Source organism: Populus nigra, chromosome 17, assembly GCF_951802175.1.
Source record: "Populus nigra chromosome 17, ddPopNigr1.1, whole genome shotgun sequence".
Classification (NCBI taxonomy): domain Eukaryota; kingdom Viridiplantae; phylum Streptophyta; class Magnoliopsida; order Malpighiales; family Salicaceae; genus Populus; species Populus nigra.
In genome coordinates this window covers 9,960,548-9,974,713 of record NC_084868.1, presented here as the reverse complement: position 1 = coordinate 9,974,713, position 14,166 = coordinate 9,960,548, and the positions used below count along the sequence as shown (strand labels likewise).

The window sequence follows — 14,166 nt, the reverse complement described above, 5'->3', positions numbered from 1 at the left end:
GAAACGAAGGTTACTTTTCGAATTTCCTTACCAAAATAAGTTAAACTAAAAACAATTTGACCAAACATAGGCCAGTCAGGTCTTGCAATACTCCTGAAATTGTATATGCTATTTCCATTTATTAGATTATCAATCTCAGTCTACCAATACCAACTGAGTGAAAGAATATGGTAATAGGTGTAGTAACTCATTTTTAGGTTATTCTCCCAACACACACTCACAGGATTCAGATGCGTCGTTGCTCAACGCGGTGCCAGAGAACAAAATTCAACCTGTAAGATCTTTATGAAGAACCAAATATGTCTCAAGTCGCACTATAGTAACCCCAATAACCCTAATTAATCACCAATTAATTCACTCTGTGATGTGCTTGGCATCTGGCCAACCTTTTCACTTTCGGAGGGTAACTTATGTCAATTAATTCGTGTTTGAAAAGAACACATGATGTGAATAAAGTTGAGAGCACGATGCACACAGGCACAATTATTAAGAACATCTTGGATTAAGGAGGATATATCATTAGATGCATGAAAAACACTCAGACAAGAATTACAAATCAACTTTCATATCAAATAACTGTAAAGAAACCAAAACAATAGCTAGTGATATGGGACAAAAAAAGTTATTAGCAAATCTCTGTCTAGACCATCTAGGTGATAGCAGTTTTCTTTTATTAATCACTTTCTAAGTTCTTGCAAAGTCTGAGTGAGAAAAAGGGAATCCTCAGCAGCTAGAAGGCAGTTAATAATGAAAGACATAGACATTGTACTCCACAACAGCATCACCGGTTGTACGATCAAACATGTGAGTACTGGCCTGAGCATAGCCCCGTGCAAACCGGAAAAGGCCACTTCCACCGACAATCGGCATCTCTCTCACAGTGGAGAGCACACTATTACGTCCCAAAACACTGAGAGTGCTTCCATTGAACTTCCCTTCCATGAAAACAAAATTCATAGTCATTAACAAACCAACATCATTTTGAGAAGCTGATGCATAAAACCCTTGTGCTCTTCCTACAAGCTTGGAGCTGAGTTCAGGCGTCATGGTCAAGGGGTCATCAATCATCGCCACCATTCCAAATCCTGTTGAAGATGTGTTTGTCATGTCTGCACGGGCTATTCGGACCGCAGTGGGATTTTTTCCACTAACTATGTCATGGAAATAGAAGTGAAGGTGGCTTAGTTTCTCTTTCTTGAGGCCTAGTGTTGCGGGTGATAAGTATTTAGTGAAACGTTGAGATTTTGCGTTGGCAACGATCAAGAATGAGAGAACTATTGAGAGAATGAGGAAGCTGGAAGCGAGGTTTTGGAGGATTTTGGCCATGGTGAAGATAAGTAATTAAGGGGAGATGGTACTGGCTTAGAGAAGGAAGAAAACAGAGGATTTAAATAGGTGTAGCGAGCTACATACCTTAGTGGGTCTGGTAATAATATTCAACAAGATATTTTGTGCTTCCACTAGAGAATGATCGCTGGAAAGAAATGAAGAGGTGGGGCAAAGTCAGACACTGTGGCTTCATGCTTTGTACGCCGTAGACTTCAATATCTGAATGATTTCTATACAAAAAGTTCTCCGGACATTTGGAAAGAACAAATCAACAAAAAGAAAAAACATTATTCATGCGGTGGTCAACTGACGAGAAATGATGAATATTCTAGGGTCTTCAATTCTCACCGTCTTCACTAACTTCAATGTGCCATATTGAAAAATTATTCATGAAAATTCCACAATTTTGGCTGTCAATTCAAAAGTAAGATGCCAAGTAATTAAATTCAACCGTTTATTGGATGGCCCATAAAATTTCTGCTATTCTACGTACCTATTGCATTTTATATACAGAGATTACAATTTAATTCAACTCGACTCAATCAACTCAAATGAGTTTTTTTTTTGTTTTTTTATTTGATGGATAATAAATAGAATATAAATATTATCAAATCTGAGCTAAACATAATTTAAAATATATATTGTTATATATAAATATATCTAATAAATAATGAATAAGATATAAATATAAATAAACTTAAGTACTGGTGGATAAGCATTATGATTCCTATTCATGTACAAAAAAGAAAACAAAAGGGGAGTAAACTGAGTTGAAGAACATCATAGATGAAGGTGGCAGTGGCAATTCTGTAAACATCATATGTCTAGTTGCAAGTTATCTTGGAGCAACTTGCAAAAGGGGAAATCATGATCTCACAAGGCGGAGTAAAACAAAGTCTACTTTATTAATTAATCGACAAGCCATTGAGGATGAATAAATAAACAAGATAATGTTGAGCAATAACCTTAAATAAGCAAACAAGAGGGGCAAAATCAAAGACAAAGAACAGAAGACGCGGGTAAACGGTGAAAAACGTGAAAGGAAAGCATGACTGTGAGAGACAGCAATTTGGCCAATATTTTAGCTGCTCAAGAAGCGGATCATACGTCTATAAAGAAATAGAAAATGGTCTTGCAAGGCGACTCTCTGAGGCAGGTATCGTTGGCGGAGAAGGGACGCAGAGGGCAGAGCTCCGGTGATGAAACAATGAGATAGCGTTTTGAAACTACCTCTTACTGTTACTGGAAAAACACATTTGCAATGATTACTCTTTTTATGTTAAGGTTTTTTTATCCCATCATCAGCGAAACGCGAGCTAAATAAATAATGATTGCTGAACTCGCTTTACCTTTCCAAAGAATCCACTAAACTAAACGCTGATGGGTTGAGAATTGGGTTAGCTGTCAATAAAGCTATGTGGTGGATTATCAGAAAAACAAAATTGACTCAAGGAATACTGATAAAAGGAAATTCAAGTAAATAATCTTGCGAGAGAGAAAAATAGAAGAGTTTATTCTCGAAGAACAAATATAAATACCAGCAATAGGAAAGCTGGCAAATCCTTATTCTGTATAGAATTTAAGCTACTATATTAAAAGATTTTTTGTTTTCGTGATTCAAACTTGTTTTTTACAAATTTTGAAATATTGTTTTTGTTTTAAACTAAATAATTTTAAATTTTTAAAATTTTTTTTATATATTGATATTAAAAATAAATTTTAAAATATAAATATAAATATTATTTTAATATATTTTCTAAATAATACTTGAATCTAAAAGGCATGACTTAAGAGAAGGGGGGCTCACCGAGTCTCTAATTGACAATCTTGACTTTATTTTAGCCGGAAAAGATTCGCAATTGATCCACGAGCTGGTATTTGGATTATTATTACCAACCCATATAGCCCATATCTATTTTTGTTTATTAATATAGGTGTCCAGGTCATATCTACTTTAATATCCTATACAATCAATACGAAGCTAATCAAGCAATAACAACATATATAAAAGAAATCAATGTTTTACTATAGAGTGAATTATTATGGATTATGAATGTTTTTATTATGGATTGTACTATTTGATACTGTAGCGTGAGTTACTGAAAATTGTGAGTGATTTCATTATGAATTGTACTGTTTAAGTTTGCTATTTGCTAAAAGCACTATAAATTGAAGCAGTGTAATGACAAAGTTGTTCTTACCATATAGAGCTGCAAAGATTGCAAGAGAGGTGGTTAGTTTGGGTTTAGGTGGGGCTAAAGACCTCAGGCTGCAGACACCTAGCGTTGGGCTGCCCAACCTGAGTGCTAGGGCCAGACCCGTTGCCTAGGGTGTGCAGACTCAAGCTTCTAGGGTCTGCAAAATCGCGTATTAGATCCTATGTCAGGACTCAATTCTCTTGGGCCCGATATCAAAACTCAAGGTTCTTGAGTCTTAGGTTTTTCACACTATCGGTGCAACTTGGATTAAAATTGACCAAAAAAATTATCTAAACCGTAGAAGATTTTTTAATATTGTCATTAAACTAAATACAATAGTTTTAATCTTGAAAATATCTTACCTGACTTTTTACCTAATCCAGATTTTAAATTAAATTATATAAAAGTTGTGCTAACATGACTTTATTAACCAAGCAAATTCAAAGAAAAAAAATCAAAAGAGAAAAAAAAATCAAGTTAACCCTACTCAACCCACAATTCAGGTTATGTATTTCATTGGATTGAGTTATTTTAAAATGTTTTTTTATTATATGATAAAAAATATAAAAATTAATTTATTATCAATTTAATATTGAATGTTAAAATTCAATAAAATTTTTATCTAAAATATTGAATTGGAAAAAAATCCAAAAAACAAAAGTGCCAATGATAAACAGTAGCAATTATCCGTTTCAATTTCATTTTCAAACCAAATTTATTTATAGCTCGCCAAACATACACGTCCCCGAAAGTACCCACTTTCTGAAAATATTATTTAGACCAAACTAAATGCCCTTTCCCCAATCAAATTCAACACCCACAGGCCCATGAATTTAACACTGAAATTTCAGCATTATTAGGCCCAACAAAACAAACAAAACCCAGAAGCCAGAAGCCGCAACCACAAACCCTAGTCCAAAACCACCTATAAAATTCCCATCTAGGGTTTTAACCCATTCTGAGCACTCTTCCCCTCTATCTCAGAGCCACCGCGCACCCTCACACTAATTCAAACCCAAAATGCCGGCTGGTCACGGTCTCCGGTCTCGCACTAGAGATCTCTTCGCTCGTCCCTTTAGAAAGAAGGGTTACATTCCATTGACAACCTACCTCAGAACCTATAAGATTGGAGACCATGTAGACGTTAAGGTTAACGGCGCCGTCCACAAGGGTATGCCTCACAAGTTTTACCATGGACGTACTGGCAGGGTCTGGAATGTCACCAAACGTGCCATCGGCGTAGAGGTCAACAAGCAGGTATATTTATCTACTTATTTCATTACCTGTTTTTGGTAATTATTTTTAGTGTGCTTGATGTTTTGTCTGTTTGGAAATGATAGGCTTTTTTACATATAGGTTTGATCGACATGGATAGCTGCTTTATGCTTGATATGTGTTTTTTTCTCTTGTATCTTAAAGAAGCCAGTTAGTGCGAGAGTATCAATTTACGATGTTGTTGACTTACTGATGAACTTGAGGGTCTATTTATTAAGGTTTTTGGCTGTTTTTCTTATTGATTTTGTTGCGCTTTTTTCCTTCTTAAATTGCTAATTTCGTTTTCGTTGCTTATTTGAGCATATGACTGTGCCAGTGAAAGGTAGAATCCCCCCCCCCCCCCAAAAAAAAAAAAATATGCTAGGTATCTGGCATTTGACTGAAGCTGAAGTAACATTATGTGAGGAAAGGTTTTTGTTTTTCTTATTTTTTTTCGTTGACAATCTTTGTTTGTTGTTAGCTTCTGAATGGTTTAATTTTGCTTTTTTGCATGAGATTGAGTCAACACTTTGTTTGTTGTTAGACTTCTTGATTCCTGTTGCACCATCAAAGGTGTTCTCTGTTTAGCTTCAATTGTAGATAACCTTAACTGATGATTCATGGGAAACAAGCTAGAAAATCATGTGTATGTTTTAATTGGTTATTTCTGAGCTGCTATCTGACATTATTTCTCCATTGCTCAACATGGCCTATTATTTTGTGCTTTGCATATAATTGTAACGGATTGACCTGCCTGTTTGTTTCCATGATGGTTGTTTGGTCTGCATTAGTGATTGATGCTGTTTGTTGTATTTTATATTTTTTGTGGGTTGGAGGACTGCCATGTAATCCATTTTCTTGATCACAGGTGGGTAACAGGATCATCAGGAAGAGGATCCATGTCAGAGTGGAACATTTGCTACCCTCAAGGTGCACTGAGGAATTCCGTCTCAGGAAGAAGAAGAATGATCAACTAAAAGCAGAGGCTAAGGCCAGAGGTGAGGTTATCTGCACAAAGAGGCAGCCAGAGGGTCCTAAACCTGGTTTCATGGTGGAAGGTGCTACATTGGAAACTGTTACTCCCATTCCATATGATGTTGTTAACGATCTCAAGGGTGGTTACTAGGTTTCCTCCCAGCGTTTTGTTATGCAGTTTGTTTTATCGTTCTGCAGTCTTTGTGGACTGGTGCAAATCCATAGGATTTTCAATTTCAGTTTTAATTTCTGTCAGTGATTAAAGACATTCTCCTAAGCAAGATCATAACATATTTGAGGGAATTTGGAATTCATTTTATCCAGTTTTCAAATTAAATGTTTGCCCTCCCGTTTTGCATTTCATTTTACAGCATTCACTAGTGGGGAAATTTTGAAGATGCAGTATAGCTGCGTTCTTCAAACCATTCCCGCTAATTCAAGCATTGAATGTTAACTAGTAGATAAGTTATCCTCGTGTATTTTTTTTCCGTCGGCATCAACTTGATAATTTACTGTTAGCTCCAATATACTTGTAGAGTTGGAGCGAGCATGCAAGTTCTAGGCATTGTGAAAAGAAACGAAGTTTAAGTTTTTTCGGGCAGCATGTTCGTGAACGAAATAGAATTGTAGTTTCTCAGGATTCCTTTCCACTTCTGTCGGGGTCTTTGATTGTGGTCTCCAACCAGTTTCAGCCATGCATCAGCATTCAGCACTCCCTTTTCGTTGGCAAAAAGAAAGAAAGAAATTATGTAATGTCAGGGAAAACTTTTTTTTTTCCTATCTTTTCGTTGGATTTTTGTTTTCCTGACCACGTTTGCCTCGCATTTTCGTTTTTAAGATGGTTAGATATTCAATGGGAAGTAAATTATCCATTTAAAAATCAAATTGGATGCACTAGTTAATATTATTATTAAAAACAACTCAAAAAAATAGAAATTACGTATGCACAAAATTGTTAGTACATATAATAAGCAGCGGTCAGCAAGCTAGTTGATAATTTGACAGATCTCTGTAGTCGTGGTATGCTCTCCCTGTTGTCATCTTAACGAAGCATGGAAAAGGTTGAAAAAGATGGTCTCTTCAAAGAAAAGAATATATGCTTTACAGCAAGCTTGTCACAAGTACTACAGAAGTGACTTGGGGATCTAAGATACAAATTATTCTTTCGAAGAAAATATTCAGTAGCCAGTGATTTGATATGATTTGAACCCTTTATTTACGTTGAAAGAATCTTAGCTACTATATATAATCAAGGCATTATCATCGAGGCCCCTCTCTTTCAACCAAGAGGAAGCTGAGCTGCAAGACCAGGCTGAAGCTGAAGCTGGAATATGAGGATATCCTACGCACTCTTCTCTCTTCTACTCCTGCTAGTCTCAGGTTATTCTCTTTGAACCCTACAGATAATGAACCAGTTGCATATGTTCTATCATTACATTGTGTGTGTGGCAGAATTAATACATATTAAATCTGAAATAATCCTTAAAATTAACGAATCATATTAACATGTCGTAAACTGGACGGGAAAGTATGATACTTAGGAGGTTAGGAAATTACATGCTTCATGGTTTCCCTCAATCTTTTCTTCCATATTGGCAGCCAAGTTTAGCCAACCCCGGGCAATCATCCACGAGGTCAATGCGGTGAGGATTCCAGAGCACACATGCCACAAGCTGCTCGACATGAACAGCTGTGATTCGCAGAAATGTAACCAAGAATGTTCCAAGGAACCTCTAGGAGTGGGAGAGTGTAGGAATACCTTTTGTTCTTGCACATATTATTGCAAGCAACCTCCAATGTAATGCATTTCCGTCCTGCTTTGTCATAGAACAGGAGTCCGTATTCTGGCATGTACAAAATGCATATTTAGGTCTAGAGCATCATCAATGTGGGCATAAGAGATGAGTCTTGACTATTGTATACGGATACAGTATTTTGGTACAAAATCAGTGAATGCTATTTGATTTTTCTCTTCCTATCATCCATTGCCATCCATAGGTGTTGTCTTACACAGAGCAAGAGTACTAATTGACTCGGAAGGCAGTGTGCAGAAGGACTTGGGATAAGATCAAGTCATCACTTCCATGCGTTTTGTCTCTTTCGGTTCAATCATCTATCCTCATTTCTTTCTCTTTTCGTTCAAGATGTTAGCAGACTGATGAAGAAACAAGGAAAATAAAGCATCTGTTTTTGCACTTTTAAAAGATAACACACATTTTTGACCGTAAAGACAACACTCAGTGAACCTTGTAGGCTACGTTTTCCATCCAACCATAGAGAGAGATGAAAAACAAGACTTCATTCAAAATCTATTTTTGAATTCTTCAGTTATTCATGATGATAAAGTGCATCATATATATTATTGAAGGGGATTAAATAAATTGAAAGTACGTAGTGCTGAGTGAAAAGTGCTAGAGGTACAGAAGGGCAATAAGAAGAGCAAACACAAAGAAGATTAGGACCCATGTATGCTCATTGCCCATGGCCATTGTTGGGATCCGACTTGATTTCACATATTTTACCTTAAGCTTCTGCTCGTAGTTATAATACGTTAAGATGGCCCCGCCAAAAAAATTATTGAAAGATAAATTACGAGAACCTTTTATCATCAGAAATTCCAAAACTGCTTTAAGCCGACTCAATACGAATTGAACATTGTTATTTCGATCAAAATCAAGCTTGTTAAGCTCTGAACAAATCTGTCAAGCCCAATGTAAGATCGCTTTCAGCAAATTAATCTTGCTTGGAATACATAAAACACATTCATAAGTAAAAAAAGGGTTCTTGAATAAACCTGATAAAATGAGGACAAGGACGAAGAAATTATTGTAATGAAGCTGACGCTTAGCCATCTCTAGGGAAAAAAAAGGTCAAATTGAAAAAGCCTTTCTCAAGTCTTTCTTCTATGAAATGTTGCAGTCCTTTGTTTTTTTTTTTTTTCTCCCTCAGTAAATGCTGCAGTCCTAAGCTACTGATTTGGAAGAGGGAAATTTTATTATAAATGAGTTCAAAATTTAAAATATGCATGAAGGCAAATTGGATTTACATCTAAACTACACTACAATTTAAAGCTGTTGTCGCCTTTAGCTGGAAAGCCATGTTTTTGCTGGCCATCTAGCAGCTTCAGCATGTCAATTCTGTAAAGGGGTTAAGCAATTCCTATGTACAGCTGAAAACTATATACTACGCAATTTGTAACATGATCAGCTCCAGAATTTATTTGGGATTTAACCAGTTCCAGAAATAATTTGTGTCTCTTTTCAATATTTTATTATAAAAGAAGTAATATACACATTGCTTCCTTGGGGGAAAGGAAAAGTGATTTTATATTCGTTAGAAAGAAAAAAAAAGGACCAAGCTATGTTACAAGGAGGTTGGGGCCTGGGTTGCAAGGGTACAAATTAATTCTAGCATACTACAGTACCTTGTATTCCAAAAGAAAAACAGAGAATTAGGCTATAAAGATATAAAGATAAAGTTTGGTTATTGTACCAGTACAAAAGAGACATAAGCAACGAAGATAACAGGAAAAAAATAGAGAAAAAAAATATATTTGATAGCAATGTATAATATAAAATGATAGTTTTTATATTTTATTTGGTTAAGGTAAATAAGATAAAATAAAATATGAAAAAATTTATTTTACTCTTAATATATATTTAAAAAATAATTAGATATATTTGTTTTACTTTAGTTTATATTGAGAGTTGAAATTAATAATATTATAATAACTCTAATTATAAAATCAAGATTGACTTGACGGGTTAACTCAAGGCCTAGACTAGTTCGAGTTTAAGAAAAAACAATAAAGGAAGGATTGATTCTCGAATCAAGTTTTAAAACTATAATAATAACTACTTTTATTTTATGATGATCAAGGTCAACCCAAGTTTACCCTCTTCACATGTGATCCGAGCTTTATCCCGAATCGATCTTTAAATCAAGTTTTAAAACTATAATAATAACTAATATTTACTCGGGTCAACGATCAACTTTACATATAATTTGGGCCTTGTTCCGGATTGATACTCGAATCCTCTTTTAAAACTTTAATAATAATCACATTTATTTTTATGTTGACTCAGTACAACCCTTATAACCAACTCAATTTCCATTTAAATAGCAAATGTCCCTTAATCTATAATAACTCAATTTCCACTTAACTTTAATTTTTAAGGAAAAAAACTATTTAAAAATTTATAAAACAAATCCATAAGAGTGTGGTTTTGGGTGAAAGGAAAAGGTGGGTTCTTGAATTCATGGATTCCCTCACTAAAATTATTTTAAATCTCTATTAAATAGTAAATGTCCCTCCATCGATAATCAACTCAATTTCCATTTAACTTTAATTTTTAAGGTCATGAAGAGACACGTGTCACATTCCAACTTAAAAAAATTGATGAAAAAAATATAAAATAAAAATAAAAATCATAAGAGTGTGGTTTTGGGTGGATGGAAAAGGTGGGTTCTTAAATTTCATAGATTTCTTCACTGAATTTCTTTTGAATTGGTGTTATTGGAAAGTGTAGGAAGATTTCTCTTAAATCAATTTCAATTGTTTGTTGTGTATGTGATTTTCCCTGATTGTTAGGTTATTAGAAATTTGAGAATTTGTTGGGAAAATGTTGGTTTGATTTAATTTTTAGAATTTTGTGTTTAAAATGGTGTAATTAGTAGAAAAATGAAATGAATTTGAAGGATTTTTAAACCATGGGTGGCCAGCCATGAATGTTTATGTATAGGAAGTTTCTGATTTTAAACATTACTTTGTGTTAATAGTGTGTTTGAATTATTTTATTTATGATGTGACGATAAGTACATGTTTGGATTAATTATGTTGTTCATGAAGTATTTTATAATTATTAGAAATTTGAGAATTTAATTATTGCAAAAATATTGGTTTGATTCAAGATCCAGTATTTAGGATTTTATGTATGAGATGATGTAATTAGTAGATAAATAAATGAAATTGAGGCCAACCATATGAATTTTTAAATCATGGGTGGCTGACCATGAATGCTTATGTGTATGAAGTTTATATATATATATATATATATATATATATATACACACACACACATTTTGGCTAAATTAACTTTTTTATAGTAAAGAGAGATTTTATCTCTTTTAGGGATTTAATTAACTACATGTTGTGAAGTTTAGATATTGGATTTTGTTTGTATGGATATTTATATATAAATATATGTTATGTTTAAATATATTCTTGGTGTGATTGATGGATGGTGAGCCTAAAGTCACTTTTATATAAATATTAATGCAAGATAAAATTTTAAATAGAGTTTCTTGTAGGAGAAATTCCATTAATTTTTTAAAAAATTGAATAAATTCATTATTTTTAAATGAAAAATCCCTTGCAGGTTTCTTATGCATTATATATAGTGTACATTTCATGATTGGTGTATTGATTAAGACATCACTGTATACTCTATTGAAATAATAATAAAAAAAGAAAAGGTTCAATTTACATTAACATGATTGTTCGAAGTATTTTAAATTGATATAATATTCCGAGTCCTTACATTTTGAATAAAAAATAGAATTGAAAATAAATTTTAGATCTAAAAATCATCTTCCTGGATATGATAGATAACCTGTTATTTATTTATTTTGTTTTTTTTTAAAAAAACACAAATGATAGGTTACTTGTCCTTTATAAAAAGAAAAAAAAAAGTTACTCCATAAAATTTGTGCTAATAAGAAATGCTACTGTAGATAAACAAAGTACATCAATTAAAGAAAAAGAAATATAGAAAATTTGCAAATCAAAAATGCCCAGCAAACAAACAAGTTATTTGAATGTTCTACGGCAATGATGATAGCAAACACAATGAGACTCTATAGGACTGTAGATAGCACAACGTCCACTGCCATTGTATTTCCGAAGACAATATGCTTTGCAAGCATTGCAAACGCAATTGTTAAACTCAACACCACTTCACATAATTTACTTTCAGATTTTGAAACTGCAAAATTATATCATAAATAAATCCCATTTTAATATTTAAAGCAAAATGTTTTTTTTAAATCAATTTGCAAAAATAACTGATATATATATATATATTATGAACAGTACAACCCCGAAACGGCACCCCAAAACACTCTAAAATTAAAACATTCCATTCCAATTGAAAAAATAAAACACCTACCGAAACAAAATTGACAATCTTGCTTCGGATTGGTGCCACATAATGTGCAAGGCATTGGGAGGCGCTGGAGATTGGATGACTGATCAGTAAGAAAAATATATGATCAGTCATATTTATGTGTTATCATCTCCAAATAAAAAATACTATATCCGTGTAATTGATCTACGCTATAGGGTGGACCAACTTTTTTATTGTAAAAAAAGATGTTCGAGCAATACAAACATATTATAAAGAAAATAAATTCATAACTTGGGCCATAGATCCGATTAAGTCAAACACGCTGTTATCATTTAATTAGATGATAAAAAAAACAAACAATAATAGTAAACAGACAAAATTAAACATAAAAATGTTTTCAAGAGAGCATGAAAAAAGGCCATGGAAAAGTGACGCAACTAAGTTCTAAGATAATCCAATGTGGAAGAGCGGAATTGAAAAAAAAAACAAAAAACAACTCAAGTCAACCTAAGCGAGCATGCCAAATCTGCAACTCGGTTCATTAGATTGAGATAAACCAAGAGAAAACAAGCAAAAAAAATTATGAAGTCCAATTCCCAACGAATCCAATGTAGAAGGATGAAATAAAAAAATCAATAATAATAATAAAAAAGAAATACTAGCAAACTAGGCAAGCCTACTAAACCACGTAACCTAGATCATGCAAATGAGATAAACCAATAAAAGGCAAGTGAAAAATATGAAGCTCAAATAAAAATAACCCAATGTTTAAGGATGAAGTCAAAAAAAGATTAAATTAAAAAAAATAACCTGAGTTAACCTAAGCTAATTTACCAAATTCATGGTCAAGTTGATGAGATTGAGTTAACTTAATAGAAAGAAAAAATAAAATCATTATAAAAAAACCTAAAATAATAGTTAACTTAGGTTAAGTTTTCAAATATGCAACTTAGGTGAAACCAAGACCACCCATTCGAGTAAAAACACGAAGGCCAATTTCAAACCAACTTCATGTCAAATGATAAGATTGAAAAAAAAAATCAATCTTATAAAAGGACTTAAAATAAACAAAAGAATAATCAAAAGAATAAAAAAAAATAAATTATAAATTAAAACAAATATAAGGACATTTTATATTTTATATTGAATGATGAAATTGAAAAAAAAAATCACAAAAAAATAAAAAAAAATAGCAATTTAAAAAATAAGGACCAAATTTGAAGGAAAAAAAAGAGAGAGAACAACCTGTAATTTTTTAATTAAATGATGAAATTGAAAAAATTCTAAATCTTAGAAAAGGATAAAGAATAAAAATTTAACAATTAAAAGAATAAAAATAAAATGATGGGACAACTCTAAAATTTGGAATGATCAACGCGGATTTCATGGAGAAGAGAGCGAACATAGGGAAAGAAGAAATAAAAAGTGGTTGGCAACTCATCACCATAAATCACCCTGCACACGTCACCCTATATGAAAAAGAACATCGCGACACATCTAGCGCCATCCTGGAAAGCTAGGTTTGGTCATTAGAGGAGAGACCATATAAGCCGCCCAAGCTTTACAACCTCCCTACTCTCTAGCGCGTGCATTGCACTTACCAGCTTTTTTTACCCTTCCTGCTAACATGAGTCACCCATATCTGTTTCATAAACCAATTAGGTTCATGAGAACCTAATTGCTTTAAATCAACATGGTTTAAACATATTTTGACAAACCAAGCATATGAATATCTCATCTACAATACAAGACTTGTATATCTAGGTAAAAAGAAACTATCAATTCAATTCAAGAAAAAAAATATAATGACCAAATAAAACAAAATTAACAACTTAAATAAAAAAAATAATACATAAACATTTCCCCACCTAAACAAACCAGGCCCAATGTATATCTAGGTAAAAAGAAACTATCAATTCAATTCAAGAAAAAAAATATAATGACCAAATAAAACAAAATTAACAACTTAAATAAAAAATAATAATACATAAACATTTCCCCACCTAAGCAAACCAGGCCCAATGAAACAAAATTAAAGGTGCTCAAATTTTTTCAAAGCCTCAAATTTAGTCTTCTAAGCTTTAATTGCTTTAAAAAAAATTAAAATTAAAATTTATTTTATAAAACTGAGTATAAATCAAGTAACATAAAATTTCCTTGACACCTCAAGATCTGTATTTGTAAACGTGTAAAACAACATGCGAAGTCCAAACCTAATCTATTGCAATGTCAAAAGACCAAAACAAAATTTAATGGATCAAACAGTAAATTTATGAAGAAACAAA

At 32.9% G+C, this 14,166-nt stretch overlaps 2 protein-coding genes and 1 long non-coding RNA gene across 3 annotated transcripts; 2 read left to right on the top strand and 1 right to left on the bottom strand.

The window, feature by feature from the left end:
* Positions 1–497: 497 nt before the first annotated feature.
* Positions 498–1,563, bottom strand: LOC133677097 (dirigent protein 22-like). The gene has a single exon (XM_062098933.1). It carries the CDS (start codon positions 1,324–1,326, stop codon positions 742–744), a length of 585 nt encoding a protein of 194 aa, XP_061954917.1. The 5' UTR covers positions 1,327–1,563; the 3' UTR covers positions 498–741.
* Positions 1,564–4,448: 2,885 nt separating this feature from the next.
* Positions 4,449–6,093, top strand: LOC133676513 (large ribosomal subunit protein eL21z/eL21y-like). The gene is made up of 2 exons (XM_062098192.1): positions 4,449–4,784; positions 5,650–6,093. The coding sequence occupies exons 1-2, from the start codon at positions 4,548–4,550 to the stop codon at positions 5,905–5,907; spliced, it is 495 nt and encodes a 164-aa protein (XP_061954176.1). The 5' UTR covers positions 4,449–4,547; the 3' UTR covers positions 5,908–6,093.
* Positions 6,094–6,963: 870 nt separating this feature from the next.
* On the top strand, positions 6,964–7,737 carry LOC133676528 (uncharacterized). Its single transcript, XR_009835623.1, has 2 exons — positions 6,964–7,136; positions 7,356–7,737. It is a non-coding gene; the product is annotated as an uncharacterized LOC133676528 (long non-coding RNA).
* The last annotated feature ends 6,429 nt before the right edge of the window (positions 7,738–14,166 follow it).